This window comes from Oncorhynchus kisutch, linkage group LG4 (assembly GCF_002021735.2).
Source record: "Oncorhynchus kisutch isolate 150728-3 linkage group LG4, Okis_V2, whole genome shotgun sequence".
In the NCBI taxonomy this organism is placed as follows: Eukaryota; Metazoa; Chordata; class Actinopteri; order Salmoniformes; family Salmonidae; genus Oncorhynchus; species Oncorhynchus kisutch.
In genome coordinates, this window is record NC_034177.2 from 41,909,086 (window position 1) to 41,926,661 (window position 17,576).

Here is a 17,576-nt window from a genome sequence, read left to right on the forward strand (position 1 = left end):
TGTCGGTACTCCAGTTTACCCATTCGCTAAGTCCCGCCCCATTGGTTACTGTTGCTACCTTGGTCAACAATTGGGTGTTTTGTGTTTGTATACTGTACTTGTGTTATTTTCTTGACCTGGATTGACCTCTTTACCTTGTCCCATTTACACTTCAGATGCAATGAATCATCAGAATTCAGCGTATAAGTTCAAAACCTCCAACGGCGTGGGCATGATGTCTGGCAACAACCACCTTTCGGGGGGTATGGCTTACCGACAGCAGCGCTCGGGACAACACCCCTTCCAGCAGCAGCAGCCTCTCAATCTCAGCCAGGTATGGAGAGAGAGCCAAGTAAGAACCCATCTAAATGACCTTGTATCATTTACTGTGTGGAAAGTTTGTCTCTGACAGACTAGAATTTGGATTGCACTGACTCCATCCTCGTGTCTCTCCCTCTCAAGGCCCAGCAGCACATGGTAGCTGAGAGGAACGGAGGCCACCGGCGCCAGCAGGCTTACATCACCCCAACCATCGCAGCCCAGGCCCCCTACTCCTTCCAGCACCACAACAGCCCCTCTCACACTGCCAACGTGCACACCCACCTGGCTGCCACCCACCTGTCTGCCACCCACCTGGCTGCCACCCACCTGCCCGGCCAGCCTCACCTCTACACCTACACCGCCGCGCCCGTCGCCCTGGGCTCCACAGGCACCGTGGCCCACCTGGTGGCAACTCAGGGCTCGGCCCGCCACACGGTCCAACACGCCACATACCACACACCGGGCATCGTCCACCAGGTGCCTGTCAGCATGGGGCACGGTGTGCTGCCCTCGCCCACCCTCCACCACAGCCAGTACCAGGCCCAGTTTACCCACCAGACGTACATCAGCGCCTCGCCTGCCTCCACTGTCTACACTGGATACCCACTGAGCCCCACCAAGGTGAACCAGTACCCTTACCTCTAGAGCCAAGCCAACACACTGGAGACCCAGAACCCCCCCTCCCCCCCAACCCCAACCCCAGCACTACTGATGCTGCTCACCCCATGTCCTCCCTCCCTATCCCTACTCCACGGACAGAGAGATAGAGAGACATGCATTCTTTATGAAACTGTCACGTTTAACTTGAAGATATAACGACAGAGAGGAAAAGGGAAATACACCGCCCCTTTAAGGGTAAGGAGGTGTGAATTTTTTTCTCCAAAAGGGCCAGTTTTGCTTTGTTTTCTCTCTTGGTTTTATTTTATTTTTCTCATTCTTTTACAGCAAGGTCTTCGTGACAGGCGTTTGAGAGAGATGGAGGGTTTCTGTTCTTCTAACACGGCTTTTTGTTTTGTCTTCTCCTCTTGAATTGGGGGTCCCTCTCTGGATGTTGGAATTCCCAATGTGAGAATTCCCATGAGGATTTGGGAATGAAGGTGAAATACGGAAACCTGCTGCTCTTCAAAGAATAAAAAAAATAACGATGGCCTTGAACTGTCTTAAACATTTCCAAATCATTCAAGGTGTGGGAGAGAGAACGAAGCACCCTCCTTCTCCAACAGACAACCGGAGTCAGGAATCTTCTGGAAATATAACCAACGAAAGACAAAAAAAACATTAAATGTATTTATAGCTATTTTCCCTTCGATTTTTCGTTCTCACCTTTTTGAGGAGACTTATGTTATAGGTATAGGAGTCTTAGCCGGGCCCTGTTTTTAGAATGTAGCAGTCTGCACCCAGATTCTTTTATCAAGAGCTTTTTCTGATACCAATAGAATTGATTTGTTTCTCTTTTTTCCAATGTGATTGCACAAAGTGGTTATAATAACATAGGCATGTACAACGTGATTATCTGTGTGTGCGTGTGCTACTGTCAGCCATGTGTGTGTAGTCCACCTCCTCTTGCACCTTTGTGCTATAATTCTCTGAATCCTCCGCAGTCTTAGGTTTGACCATTGTTCCCTTGTAGTGCCTTACAGATATAACGACACAGTTTATGTCGCTGAAACCTTGAGAACCAACAGACTAGCTGGAACTGGTTCCTTGGTTTGACATGTTATTGTCGGGGCAGTTTTGATTTCTCTTCCAGGTGTAGGCTTAGCCCCTAGCTCTGTTTCCTATCCTTATGACAGTATACTACAGAGTTCAGAGGTCAGAGTTCATATTTGCCTGACCTTTGGCTTTTTTGTTAAGTGTGCATGAGTTTAACTTGCTTAGGGTACTGAACCAAAGTTGTTAGATCAATCCTCGTTACGTTGTGTGCTGGATATTAATGTTCATATGGGTACAGTACAAGCCTTTCTCACCGTGATATCCATACATACGATGGCTTAGGTTTGAGATGTCTTACTTTGTTTTTACATCACACGAGGAATTGGTTCAGAGGAATGATAGAACAGAGAAGTATTAGCACAAGGATCCATTTTGGGGCAATGGAAAATGCAGAAATACAAGAATGTGACTGTCAAAAACATGTATGTGATGAGTTCAACATAGGGCGAGGGTGACAGAGTCCAGAGTTCGACAAAAAAATAGCAAAGGCCTGATGGGAAGTTGTGGTTGCTATGGCTGAGATCCCGAGAAGGCCAGTGAGAGAGAGTCTGGTTGGTTGCAGTGGGGAAGCAGAGTATTGAGGGCTGGTGAGAGGGGTTGCTGGGTAGGAGTCAGACCTGGACTCAAATCATATTTGAAATCTTTCAAATACTTTGAACATTTGTTTTCGCCTGCCTGGATTGCCAGATGGGCTATGTTTGCAGTTTAGCAAGTATTACTTCCATTGCGCCAGGCAAACTCAGGCAAGCCCAGCTAAAGTGTTTGACATGATTTCTAATAGTATTTAAACCCAGATCTGAGTAAGTGAGGGGCTACTAGAAAGATTTGGGTTGGGATGGGTAGGAACTGAGGATGGCAGAGTGGTAGTGTGGCATTCCTCATGTTAATTGGACTAAAAGAATTAGCATGTTGGCACTGAGCAGGTTGGTAGGAACAGTGGGTAGGAGTTACATTGGCTACATGGATGCACACCTAACTCTGATACAAGTTGTTGTGTTGTTGTTGTCTTGCAAAGAGAAATGGAAGTGATTTAGTCTTTTCTGCTCTGAGGGTTGTGTAGCACCTCTCAGCAGAGAGCGAGAGACTGGAACGGAACAGAAATTCTACAGTGTACACCTGGAAGGTCTTCCTATGAAATGGGCTTAATTTGTTAACACTATCTCTGTTTTGTCTTTGGAATGTGGTCACAGACACCTCACCACCAGAAAGGGATACCAGATATGTAGTAAGAGAACTGATTGGCCTATTGCTTCTATGTGTTTGCTACTTAATTTAACATCCGTTTCATTTGTCTTAGCCAATGATATATGAATAATCTCTCTGTTATATGTTATACTGTCCTCATTAAGTGGGCACATCAGAACTGCTTGTGGTTTTAGGAAGAGCCTTCCCCCTTATCCCTTCATATCATGCCATAGTACTTGCATTTCAAGTGATTGTTTTATTTGTATGTTACTATTGAACTTTTGAAATGGCTGTAGGTACAGTATATATTGTGTTATTTTACAGATAGTTGCAATCAAGTGTTTTGATGATTTGTTATTCGGCTCATTTCTATTTTGATTTGTAACTGAGAGTTGCTGTACGTTGATGCTAAGTATTCCTAGGAGGGTGTGTATACCTGTGTAAAGTGTTCAGGCACCGTTGACAATAATAAGGTTGTGAAGTTGATGATGATCCATTGGGGCCCTTATAGGTACTGTAGGTAATTTAGGCTTGAGTGGGTCAGACCCAGGTTTGCTCCTCAAACCAAGCCTAAAACAACAGCATCTTGGTACTTCACCAATATGCCACCGCGCTCCCTCCAACCGGCTCCACCATGCAAGCCTTGGGTTCCTGGCAGTCAGAGATGTGGTGTAGAGATACCGTGCCGTAGGTATACATTGCTGGTTGCATCATTTTCTTTCTGTTCTGTGTTGTACCTTTGTTTGTATGTTTTTGTTCCTTTCCATAAGGCCTGTGGGCCTAAGCACACCCATAAGAGAGATGCTTTTCCACGCGTGAGTTTGGCGCCTCCATAAAGGGGTAGACTACTGAAACATTCCACTGCAGAGAGAATCCGACATCCATACTGCACACCCAACAGCCCCTATAGCTCTCTGATCACTTGTCATTTGGGGACGTTTCTTTTTTCCCACCAAAGAAATTCGACACGTTGATGATGTACAGTACAAACACAAACAATCCCCAATGTGGTCTGGCAATAACGTCTGCATTAAAGGTACATGTTTAGACCAGAAGTTATTGCCAGACCACATTGGGGATTGTTTGTGTTTGTACTGTACATCATCAACATGTTGAATTTCTTTGGTGGGAAAAACAAAAGTCCACAAATGACAAGTGAGATGTGCGCACATATAGTACTGTAGAAATACATACAGTATGTGCACAACACACACATATGAGTGATTAGAGTTGCCACAATATCTGCTTATGGTTGAGCTATTTTGAAGGAGTTTACTGTCAATTGCAGTCCACCATTCTCAAACATCTATGATTTGAACCATGTATTATTTGATATCTGTCACTTGTTTCCCCCTAAATGTAAAAATGGAATTCTTCAAATTGTTTTATATAAGTGTTTTTTTACGTTGTTAAAGTTGTATTTTAGCTTTATTAATGTTGTAAGCAAATGATTTTTTTTAAACAAAAACATGTTATAAGTTAGTGTGCCATGGAATGACCTATAGAGTGAAATGAATAAAAAAAATTTTTATCAATAATACCTTTAAAATAATGGTCACGAGCACAACATGAATGTAATATGTGACCTGCTTCATCTGAAATGCTTTAAATATTTCTGCTTGAGTGACCATTAGTTAAAGTAAAGATTTGATTTCTACATTATTTGTTGCCATGCAAGATGCAATAAGTCTGTGATTCCAGCAAAAACAACTTGTCAGCATAAATTCATTTGAAAAAGTCAACATTTTTATTCCGATATGGGGTTTTCAAATATGATATATTCGATTTCATTCTATTTTTTTTCTCCATGTATAATCAAAATTTAGCAAATTACGAGAAGCCCTTTGAATCTTACGCTCAATTTTCTTTCAACGTACTTGCTATATTTTGAATGAGAACATGTATTTGAATGTGTAAAATATGTTAGTATCGTACTACTTTGTTTAACATGCGTTATGTGTTTTTATTAAGGAAAATATTAATCAGAAATGCGAGCATCAACATAGATCCAGTGACCTTACAATTACCAAAATGTGCTTCTTTAGAGTGTCAAGAAATTCTTGTGGTAATGAAGTTGCTTTACTTTGAAACATTGTCTCTCCCCTGCTACTGTAGCCATTTCAATGTTAGAATACTGCCTTCCAAATAACTGAACGATATCATCAGATCTTTAAGATGTGGTTTCAATGAAAGAGAGCTGTGTAAAGCGGCCTCTTTGTGAAGCCTGGTATTTTTACAGCTTTGTTCTTGAAATACTCTCGCTACACAAGAAGCGCTCAGCTTCCAACTTTTCCCACAGTGTGTTTGCGAGTACTCTTCCTAGGAGTTTTGTTTGAAGTTATTGCGAAACATTCCTGAAGGCATGGCACACATTTCCAGTTAGTCCTCTCAGGCCAAACCCATCTGAAGTGACTGGAATCATTTTAACACCTTACTAGACAAGAATAATAATCTTACACCCACTACACTCCTTTGAACCGTTTTGCAATCATTTCATTGGAGCTTTGCATAGCACATTCTCCCAAAGAAGCAGGGAGGTGGGAAAAATACTTATTTTAGGATGATTTAGGTTATATACATGATAGAAACTCCATAAACCAGTAACAACACATTCTTAAAGCCCTTCTGTATGAGAGTTGGTCTGTTTGTGTGTTTGTCAAGGGAATCACCTCCTTCATTGTTTTTTTCTTGGTGATTCAGGCTGAATTGGTTAAGGGTTTGATGCTGATGGAATAGATCAAGTGTTGTCATTTGGCCAGTTTTTGTACACATGTACTTGAGAACCAAAATGTATTTTATGATTTTTTTTTTCTTCTCAACTCTTGCTAAAGACATGTTAGAGGTCTCTTTTTTGATTATGGACTAACAGTTTGAAACAATTTGATTTGGAACGTTTATTCTTTAGCTAGTTCTTTCCAGCTCAAATTGTAAATAAGCATTGTAGTAAAGTCCTTCAGAGGATGGGTTCTTGCCTAATGAATTCCCATAGATAAAGCCCAACACGAACCTTATTTCTCCACAGTTGACAGCGGTACAAGAGATGAGACGTAGCAGTAAAGCGCTGTAACTGTCATACTGTAGCCATTTTGCAGTCATCTTGATCATGATTTCGATTTTGTACTTGCACACAGCATTCACAATGAAATGGGTAAAAATCGTCATTTTTCCTACAAAGTCTCAAAACCTAAAAAGCATCAAACCCTGACCCCGTTGTGTGTCCATTGCTATATGGTTTGTTAATGATGTTCAAATCTCATAAGTTGTCGTTCAGGCTATTGTGTGCTGCAGTATTTCCTAGTATACTTCTTTGTTAATTGTCTCTCATTTACGTTTATCAGGGATTTTTTGAGAAGTGTTTGTTGACTCCTTGTTTCAATCTGTTCATGTATCGTTATATCTACCCTGTTCCTTAGACTAATATTACTGAGTATGTTATGAGAATGGATATTTTACTGGCTTTATAGAATGTTTAAATATAATAATGAGAATAAGAAGAATGATTCATTAAACTCCTAACAAGTTGAGTAATTGGCTATTAAGCGCTTGTGTTACCATTTAAGATGTTGTGTGCTTCTCTTAATCATTTTCGTTGTAGAAAAATTGAGTGAATTTATAATAGGCTTCGAAAAACTAATGATAGCATTGTACATTTACAGGAGGATTTTAACCGACAACTTTGTCATAGAAAAAAAAGTGATTTAAATTGTCCTCTTTACTAACTGTAGGGTGAAAAGGGGCTGGCGTTGTGGTGAACTATGTTCTAGCTTGTTATTCACTGTCACTTTTGATCATTTCTTCGGTCTCCGAGGTGAATCGAGTTATTCATGAGAATTTGTATGCTCACATATGCATATTGTATATGTGTAGAAATGTAATCACACTTTGTCTTGGATTTACATTAAACTGTTAAGTCACGGCACCAGTCTCCTGTGTCATAGCAGTATCATTCTTTTTTAATCTGGTGTGTGTGGGTGTGTGTGTGTGTGTGGGGGGGTGGGGGGGGGTTGTGATAAAATGTAATGCAATAGCAGATAGAAATACAGTTTATCAACGTGGCAAATTGATGGATGGTTTTGACAGACAAAAGGATGTGCACCTGAAGAAACCTGAAAGACACCGCACTGAAGGTGAAGTCCAGTTAGTTGATGGTTGATGTTTCACTGCAATTGGAGTCAAATACATGAATGAATCACTCATTTCATCTGTTGATCTGTTTTATGCCAAATTACTCTTGTATTTTTTGTTGTGGGTACAATCAACTTTACCCTATAAACTCTATAACCCTAGAAAATATTTAACTAGCTCTGTAGATGGATTCAGTATCAGAGGTACAGTCAACCAGACTGAGCTCAGTTGCAAATCAACCATTGATGTAAATGTTCTACTGAACATTTTATGCCACTAGATGGCAACGATTAACCATATTTTATTGTTGTGCTACTTCATTATGGTCAAATCAGTTTTTTCCTCTATTTGCATATTTAACTCAAAGTGTTTAATAGTCTTGTCTATATTTGTTGACATGCGCTGTTTCTTATAAAATCACAATATCCCAGCCTATAAGTGGTCTGTCTATTGATTTTGCTCACAAATATTCGAGGTAGGGAAAATAATGTATTGTATACACAGTAATTTGAGTAATTTAGCAGACGTCCTTACCTTCCCTGACAATGCTTTAAGGAAAATAAAAGGTCAACATTTTCTGTATGATGTAGTTCAGAATTGATCCTTCAGTCTGTGTCTGTCTGCCCATTTAATTTGATCCCATGCAGATCGCTCAAGGGCTTGGGTGCGTCGCGACGTTGCCGTGAAACCACAGACGCCGACAGAGATGGACAACCCAACAGGACCACTGAATTGGACAACCGAATGACCTATTTGAAGGACTGCCCCTGCAGCCAATGGCCGTGGGACCTGACAAAATAGACATCGAATATGGGTTCAGGGGGAGGAGTTATTGCAATCCTCATGACGAGTGGTCACTGTGAGAGCTAGAGATGTCTGAAAGAAAACGGGAAGGGAAATTATATTTTTCCTTGATCTTTAACTAACTTGCTAGCTATTCCAAGTGGTATTTAGATAGCTATTCCGGTTTCATGTTATTGTTTTTATGGGTATGAAAACGTCCAGACAAAGAGAAACAGAACGTGAAGCTCCGTTTTGGTAAGAGGATGTGTGCTCTGCTATGTCAGTGATTGGGACGTAGTAAATGCATGGGATAGATGGGCACAGGATTCCGGTTATCTATTTTAACACCGAGCCCTACCAAGCTAGCTAGCTAAACTGTTTTAAACATGTCCATGGTTTGTTTCAGTTGTTGAATATTGACTCACGATTGTTAATGAGAAAAACAAAGTATAACTTGTTTTATTTAATCATAAGATATTTCAAGTGGTATTTAGGAAACTGATCGGGATAGGACGGAGGATAAGGAGACAACCTCATGACGAGACAGCCAGCCAGGCAGCAGGCTAGCTAGCTAACGTTAGTAGTGAACGAGAATAATATCCCATTGAGACCCGTTAGGCATAGCCGAGGGAAGTAGTTTGTGGGTGGGGGTGCAGCGATTTTGACTGGGAGAGCAGGAGGGGGAAAATCCTGTAGTCTATATCAGTCTGCTAATACAGGACTAGTATAGGCCCAGTGCACTACTTTTGTGACATTTTTCTTCATGGTAATGGAAAGTCAACAGGTACCCTAGATGACCAGCCTATGTACACAAAAGTACATTGACATTAAGTGGTTTGTAAGAAGGGTGAATTAATACTGCACACAAAAAAAGTGATGTTCCATGTTATTTGGTCAAGAAAAATATTTAATTCGATGTGGATGTTTTGTGTCTTTGCCCATAAATTTGCCCATTTTGATGGACAGGGTTTTGTTCTTTCTGGATTCTATTAGAATGACAAATCACAGAGAAGGGGACAAGGGCAACAACTCTTACAATTCCAGCTGATGAATCCAAGCAACTGAAATAGTAAATAAGAAGAATATTAGTATTTACTAGTGCTACCAGTCAGACACACATATTCACAATTGTTATGTTACATTGTAACTGGTTTTGGCACGTGCAGGTAAATTCCCCCGCACTTTGCAATTTACTGTAGCTAATCCCTATTTTGCATTTACATCACCTTTGCCAAGTGCCTGGCCTGTTATTGCAGATGAGTGTCTTCTTAATAAGTTGCAAGTGCAAGTCCCCAATATAAAAACTTAGCCCAGGAGAGAACAAAGGACATAACCAGGCAGCTGAACTCCCCCCCCCCCCCCCCCCCCCACAGCCAGGGTTGACCTAACTAGCATGCCTGTGTCCAGCCTAGCACACCATCAGGTCAGGGTCATTAAGATTGAGTGATTTTGAGATAAACAGAACGTTTTAGCCTAATGTGTGTTGTCTTTCCGTATTGTGTGTGTTCATATTTTTTGGCCTGCATATTTATCGCCTATATTCTTTGCTTTGTTATGTCCTCAGATTGGTAGACGGACGGACTTCTGTCTATGCTCGCATAACGTATTGCATTTCTCTGACATGGTCGTTTCTTTTTGCACACAGCTTAATCACCCTTCTGTTACCAAAAGCAGATCATATGGAAGAAGGGGCACATTGAAGGAACTCACACAAGCAAGACCTGCATTCTCAAGTTTGCAGTATATACTGGGATGATTATTCTCTTCATAAGTGGATAAAATGCCCTGACTTCCATGCAATGGAGGGTTTAAGCTTCTCTATGGGTTCAGTGGTGATTCCCAAGACCTTGCTGCGCATTCAATGCTTTGGTGCAGCGGTCCTGGGGCTGATCGTGTTGGTTACGATGATCACAGCAGCTTCACCTGCAGCAGGTAAGCAGGCACACCTCTCACAGACAGCATTTACCACCAGTTTGTACTGCATTGATGTCATGTAACAAACCTATACAGTCATGATGTAACAACCATGGACCAATAAGACATTTCAATGGGTTTTGAAGGTCATATGAGGATGGCAAGTCAATCTTAACTGTAGGGAGCCATCTACTGTGTGTTATTACACACATAGCATGTTACTTTCCATTAGTATGTAAAGTTATATTAATGTTTGATAACTTCACATAGTATGGGCAAGTAGCCTATGCCTGGTAACAGACAGATGGCAAATCAACAGGCGGGAAATGCTATGGAATACTAAGTGAAAATGTCAGTGTATTAACCCTCAGTTGAATAACCTTTAATTGTATTTGCCATATTGACAATAGCCTATTCACAGTTGGTGAAATATCACATTACATTGCATTTGGAAATTATTCAGACCCCTTGACTTTTTCAAAATGTTGTTACGTTACAGCCTTATTCTAAAATGAATTAAATCATTTTTTCCCCTTATCAATCTACACACAATACCAAAGCAAAAATGACAATGCAAAAAATAGGTTTTTAGAAATATTTGCAAATTTATTACAAATAAACATGGACCCTTTACTCAATACTTTGTGGAGGCACCTTTGGCAGCGATTACAGCCTCGTGTCTTCTTGGGTATGGCGCTACAAGCTTGGCACACCTGTATTCTTCTCTGCAGGTCCTCTCAAGCTCTGTGAGGTTGATTGGGGAGTGTCGTTGCACAGCTCTTTTCAGGTCCCTCCGGAGATGTTCGATTGAGTTCAAGTCTGGGATCTCGCTGGTTCACTCGAGAACATTGAGAGACTTGTCCAGAAGCCACTGCGTTGTCTTGGCTGTGTGCTTAGGGTCATTGTCCTGTTGGAAGATGAACCTTTGTCCCAGTCTGAGCACTCTGGAGCAAGTTTTCATCAAAGATCTCTCGGGACTTTGCTCCGTTCATCTTTCCCTTGATCCTGACTAGTCTCACAGTTGCTGCCGCTGGAAAACATCCCCACAGCATGATGCTGCCACCACTATGCTTCACCGTAGAGATGGTGCCAGGTTTCCTCCAGATGTGAAGCTTGGCATTCAGGCCAAAGAGTTCAATTTTGGTTTCATCAGACCAGAGAATCTTGTTTCTCATGGTTTGAGAGTCTTTAGGTTCCTTTTGGCAAACTCCAAGCGGGCTGTCGTGCCTTTTACTGAGGAATGGCTTCCGTCTGGCCACTCTACCATAAAGGCCTGATTGGTGGAGTGCTGCAGAGATGATTGTCCTTCTGGAATGTTCTCCCATCTCTACAGAGGAACTCTGGAGCTCTGTCAGAGTGACCATCAGGTTCTTGGTCACCTCCCCGACCAAGGCCCTTCTCCCCCAATTGCTCAGTTTGTCTAGGCAGCCAGCTCTAGGAAGAGTCTTGGTAGTTCCAAACTTCTTCCATTTAAGAATGATGGCGGCCACTGTGTTTTTGGGGACTTTCAATGCTGCATAATTGTTTCGGTACCCTTCCGCAGATCTGTGCCTCGGCACAATCCTGTCTCAGAGCTCTACGGACAATTCCTTCAACCTCATTGTTTGGTTTTTGTTATGACATGCTCTGTCAACTGTGGGACCATATATAGACAGGTGTGTGTCTTTCCAAATCACGTCCAATCAATTTAATTTACCACAGGTGGACTCCAATCAAGTTGTAGAAACATCAAGGATGATCAATGGAAACAGGATGCACCTGAGCTCAATTTCATAGTAAATACTTGTATAAATAGGAATTATATATATTTTTTTAATTGTCATGGGCTACACACAGTAGATTCATGAGGGAAAAAAATAATTTCATCCATTTTAGAATAAGGCTGTAACGTAACAAAATGTGGAAAAAGTAAATGTGTCTGAATACTTTCTGAAAGCACTGAAACAGAAAAGCAATTGTGAACATGGGGACATTGTTCTGATTGTGCTGAGTAACAAGAGGAGTAGGACACGGCCACTTCTGTTTGGAGTCACATTATGGTCTGAATCAGGCAGTTGCATTCTTAAGTGGGTGTCACACACAAGAGTCATTCAGAGATAGATAGTGCACACTCATATTTTAATGGCGCTATTGTCAATGCCTAACAAAAAGAGTGACAGGCATTTTACTGGCCTGTTTGGCTTGACTCACTCTTCTATATTGCCCCCTTTTCATAATTTATCTATATCTAGGCTAATACAATATTGTCACTATTTGTAATTACAGTATTACTATACAGGTATGAGAACATTGAATGATGTCCTTGGCAAAGTAGCCTATTGCCTGATCTTAAAGCTGCAATATGTAACCTTTTGGGCGGCCCAACCAAATGCACATAAAAATGTGTGTTATAGATCTGTCATTCTCATTGAAAGCAAGTCTAAGAAGGGGTAGATATGTTCTATGTACACCATTTCTATGCTTCTCATTCCTAAGTTACATTTTTGTGTCTTTTACTTTCGATTTTGTACACCAGCTGAAAATTCAGCACACTTTTAGAATTCTAGCAACCAGACATTTCTTCATAGTGCATCCTTAAACCTGAATTGGTGCAAACAAAAATTGGGTCATGGGGAATTATATGTCTGTTGAAATGCCTGTCTTTGTGTTTATCTAATGGACCTAGGCAAGTAGCTGTTATTCTTGGCTAATTCTGTCAGATGTAAATATAACAGAATTCCTAGCATTTTCTTTGAAATGAAGAATAATGCATCCCTAATGTGAAAAATAGGGAGTAGGTCTAAGCTATTGGCTCGTAACTGAGCATGCTTTAAAGGCTTACGTTCAGGACTGTCTGTTCACCCATCAGTGTTACTAGACACTAGTCTATGTCAAAGGGTATTGAATTGATCTTTTGAAAGAATATCTCCATTTTTGATATGATAGCCTGCTGTATGATCATGCTTTCTGATGGAACATTGTTACCAACCACAGTCATGTGTTCTATTGAAAGTGTCAGTCCATAAATCAGGAACATCTATAGCACTCAAATGAAGTCCAGCCAACTCCTCCTGAAAGATTTCTCATATTTTAATCTGCACTTCGGTTAACTGGATTTATGCACAATGTACTGTAGTCTACGGCATATCACGCTAGCTTCTACATGAGTTAGGCTATAGCCTAGCAGGAACGAGGGGTTTTGAAGACGCAATGATTGGAGAAGACTGCAGCTAGCACACAACAATCAGAAGTGCGCTTTAAGAAGACTGATTTCGGTAGTTTATATGGTTGTCATATCACTGCTCATAACTTCTGATGTCAAAGCAATGAGGTTATCCTATCCACAATGACTTGATTTGGTGGTGAAACAGTCTGCATCATTCATGCTAACTTGCAGTTTATTTGATATGAAAGAGATGTCATTTCAAGATCAAAATCGTAATGGATTAGTTTTCCCCCCAGGCTTTAACAATGACAGCTCTTCTGAATTCTCTGATCCTATTTTAGGGTTGCTCTGGCTTTGTTGAATGGTTCTATTATTATACCTACTGTGCCATGAAATGTCTACAATGCATTATTGATATTCCATTTAGACCTACTCTTAGTAGCTTGTTCTTGGTCTTGCCTTGATGCTATGATGCGAATAGTCTTTTACTTTATTTAGTGGACTGTATGACAAGTATTTTTTTTGTTGAGTGTTTGCACAGCTTTTCCTGCTAACAAAAAGCTCATTAAGAACCACTACCCTGGAGTTGCTGGAGCTTCTCATTCGTAGTTACGTGGGTTTGTTAAAGTTGGCCTGTGGCATAACTCAGAGGGTTGGATTGGGGTCACTTACCGAAAATAACAGAATCATCGTTATTTTGTCCTATTTTGCTTGTGTGCTCACAATATCAGCAGCAACATCAAGACCGAACCAAGAATAGATAGGCTACTATTTTTGTAACTTGTCAGACCTTGATCAATGTTGGGGCTCAGACAAGTATTTGCTGAGTAGGCCTACCTGCCTATTTAGGAAATTAATTTAGCAGATTTGAACACAGTTCCTCAGTATTTCACTGAATGACAAACCTTTGGCAAACCATTGTCTTCTGATGAGTGATGTGACTCCACCACACTGGATTTAGTGGATCCAGGGGCACCGCCTGCATGGTGGTGTGATTTACATAGTGTGGACAGAGGGCTTGTTTGATGCTGGTACTCCTAATAAAGAGAGGATTCAGAGACGAGGGTTGGCATGGTCCCTTAGTAAAAGCTTGACTTTTAAACCAATTTCCTGTCGTGAGGAGAAAGAGAGAAATTTAAATGGCTGTTTACTCTGGGCTACTTTATAGATCATGTCCTGAGCTCCCCTCCTCTCCATCTATCATGTGCCATGAAAAAGGCTTTTTAAAGAGCTGTCAAAAACTAATGAAACTATGGTAATAGGATTTAATTTGGAATGCCTGAAGGAAGCCTCCCCCCCAGGAAATCAGGAATTATAAAATTGTATTCCTTTTCATTCAGCTCTAATCATGGCCACACTTCCCCGGCCAGTCACAACAACTCACTTATTTTTCAACTGTTTAACTAATAGCAGTTTGAACCATTAAATGGTTTGAACCATTAAACATTAAACAACATAACTGTTCACTGGCAGACAGAGGGGTATCCTATTCCCCCTGCCTCCCATTGTAGTAGTGTTGGACTGGGATGAGAGAGAGAGACTGTAGTGAGAGTGTTGAGGATGGTCCGACGACAATGTTTAGCCTAAAAAAGTTATTGGGGAAAGGGCTAAGAATTGGATGAATCCAAAAGATTCTCAACGTAGCCTACTCAGTAGGGCCCATGTTCACGTGAGCTTTGCCCAGTGCTGGTTATGATCTCCTATTAGTGCTGCCTACTCTTGTTCTGCACAATCAGGCATTTGAATGGCTGTGAAAAGTTCAGTACAGTCAGTAGGCAGCAAGCAGGCATGGCAGGGGCAGCTCATGCCCCCCCCTGTAGAGATGAGCCGCATCCACAGTAGCCTACGTGCACTGCTGTGCACACGTCTGGGAAACCGGAATGGTTGTTACATCGCCAAACATTTTGCAAGCAGCTCAATCAGATTACCAAAAGACAATCCTTTTTTAATACCTCCCTAACAATCGACAAGCACTCACCCGTGCCTCGTTTTGATTGCTTTGTAGTCATGAAATTGTTCTACGCTACCAAAGTATGTAGGTGCCTACCAAGCTGTGTTAGAACTACAGTAGAGGCAATGCTACTACAGTGTTTGTCTCGCCTGCTTGACATCCAAGAGGCCCTCAGAAACATTCCCATCTGCTCTAAAGAGCTTATCAGAGGTGTGAAGAGATGGGAGGTCTTTAGAATCTAGATGTGCCTCAGTGTCTGTAGACGTGTGCCATAGCCAAGATATAGCCCATATATAGCTAGTTCCTGCCTGCAGATAAGAGGACCCCGACTCTAGCTGATAACTCTGATAACTGACTCTGGCCCTCTGGATCTCTGCAGATGATGCAGGCCCAGGCTTATTCCCACGAGGGGTTGAAATTACATCGGCGGAAGAAGGGATTGTGCTGTGCAGAGAGAGATTCATCAAAGTGGCTTCCTCTCCTGCTGGAAGTGAGTTGTAGGATGAGAGAGGCTGGTTTTATAATCTAGGCCCGTGGAGGGAAATGAATATGTGTGTCTATCCTCGCTCGTTTGATGATTTCAGCAAGCCCACCACTTTACACTTAGGATCTGCAAGGCTTGGCTGGAGCAAGGCTTCGCTAGGGCTGGGATGATTCCCCTTGGCAGGGAGAGCAGAGAACCACTGCATGTGCATATTTATCACCAATGGCTTGGACTGCCTTCAGACAAAGGAAAGCTCTGGTCTGCATTTCTTTGCCTGTGTTCTGAATGGAACTCTCTTTGCGTGGCCTTCTGAAAATGAACATTGTAATAGGGGGCCTTGGTCTTTGAGTCTGATGTAGAAGGTAGGGCCCTATCAAATCTGTTCCGTTTAGTTTTCTCCCAAATTCAGTTTTTCCATAGAAAAACAACTAAATTGGATGTTGTAAGTCCACAACAATGCTTTAACCACATCAGGACTACACATCAAATACATTACATTTTTTGGGTGTCATTTCCCTTTAAGTCAACTGTTCACCAGCCAGAGACCATTGTTTGGTTAGCAATGTTTCTTTAGCGCTCGTGTAGTTTGCAAAAACATATGGCCTCTGGATTGGTGCATATAATCGTGATATCATTCTTCCGGGTAAGCATAGATTACTTTGGAGGTAGAATTGAATTGAGATTGTTTTTGGGGAAGCCTTTCCATTTACCAGTCATTACATTAGCATCATCGCTAACGGCTACACAAAGTGGTAAACAAACGTGCATACACAGACAGGACCATTCCTGTGCCGTTACCTCTTCAGAAAGCTGAAGGACAATACGAATCATTTTGTTTATGTTTTATGTTTGCATACTGCTTTACTCATTTCATATGTATATACTGTATTCTATTCTACTGTATTTTAGGCAATGCCACTTCTAAGTTCAACACATGTAGTTGCTTTCCTACTAAGTTCAATACATTTGTTAACATAGTTGAATTTAGTTTTAATATCTGGATTCCGGGATGCAGATTCTATAGGGCCCTAAGAGGGCTATATCCACAATGGTCGAACTATTAGCTTTATGGTTGCCCACAGTAATATCATATGCATAGGCTATTTACTCACCCATCACTATTATCATAAAGTAAAGACATGGTTGAATGATCCTTCAAGACAGCAACATGCAAATCAAATCAAATTTATTTCTATAGCCCTTCGTACATCAGCTGATATCTCAAAGTGCTGTACAGAAACCCAGCCTAAAACCCCAAACAGCAAGCAATGCAGGTGTAGAAGCACGGTGGCTAGGAAAAACTCCCTAGAAAGGCCAAAACCTAGGAAGAAACCTAGAGAGGAACCAGGCTATGTGGGGTGGCCAGTCCTCTTCTGGCTGTGCCGGGTGGAGATTATAACAGAACATGGCCAAGATGTTCAAATGTTCATAAATGACCAGCATGGTCGAATAATAATAAGGCAGAACAGTTGAAACTGGAGCAGCAGCACGGTCAGGTGGACTGGGGACAGCAAGGAGTCATCATGTCAGGTAGTCCTGGGGCATGGTCCTAGGGCTCAGGTCCTCCGAGAGAGAGAAAGAAAGAGAGAATTAGAGCAGCATTGCTATTACCCTAACTCCTAAACGAGCTAGCCTCAGCCAATACTTAGCTAGGCTAGTTGTTTCAGTTTACCGTGCCTGTGACATATTTGACGTTAGTGTAATCTGTGTTCTTGGTAGGGAGGAAGAATATTTAAAACAAACTCTTCTTCCATCAGGGGCTAGGCCCTCTGGGATTGGCAGAGCAGCACTCCTATAAATAAGTCTTTCTTATCCTGCCCGCTGCTTTGCTTTCCACTTGACTGGCTCCTGTTTGGCTGTAGGTGGGGCCTTAATTGAGGAGCAGTGGTGACAGTGACAACTTGAATCACATCGTCCAAGAGTCTGGCACTTGGAAGTAGAAGCAGTAGTGAGCGAAGGAGCACCTGGAATCTCCT

At 41.6% G+C, this 17,576-nt stretch overlaps 2 protein-coding genes across 10 annotated transcripts in view; both read left to right on the plus strand.

Annotated features, from left to right (window-relative positions):
* LOC109889540 (homeodomain-interacting protein kinase 2) overlaps positions 1-7,123 on the plus strand; it is a 100,566-nt gene extending 93,443 nt beyond the window's left edge. For 4 of the 8 annotated variants that reach the window (XM_031822957.1, XM_031822961.1, XM_031822958.1 and 1 more), the window contains exons 14-15: positions 156-331; positions 442-7,123. In XM_031822957.1, coding sequence (XP_031678817.1) covers positions 156-331; positions 442-945 — 680 coding nt within the window. In that variant the 3' untranslated portion in view covers positions 946-7,123. The remainder of the gene's footprint in view (positions 1-155; positions 332-441) is intronic. The other 4 variants (XM_031822960.1, XM_031822962.1, XM_020481032.2 and 1 more) reach the window with 2 other exon arrangements.
* Positions 7,124-8,079: 956 nt separating this feature from the next.
* si:ch211-1e14.1 (UPF0606 protein KIAA1549) overlaps positions 8,080-17,576 on the plus strand; it is a 92,255-nt gene continuing 82,758 nt past the window's right edge. For both annotated transcript variants that reach the window (XM_020481035.2, XM_031822963.1), the window contains exons 1-2: positions 8,080-8,361; positions 9,752-10,038. In XM_020481035.2, coding sequence (XP_020336624.1) covers positions 9,906-10,038 — 133 coding nt within the window. In that variant the 5' untranslated portion in view covers positions 8,080-8,361; positions 9,752-9,905. The remainder of the gene's footprint in view (positions 8,362-9,751; positions 10,039-17,576) is intronic.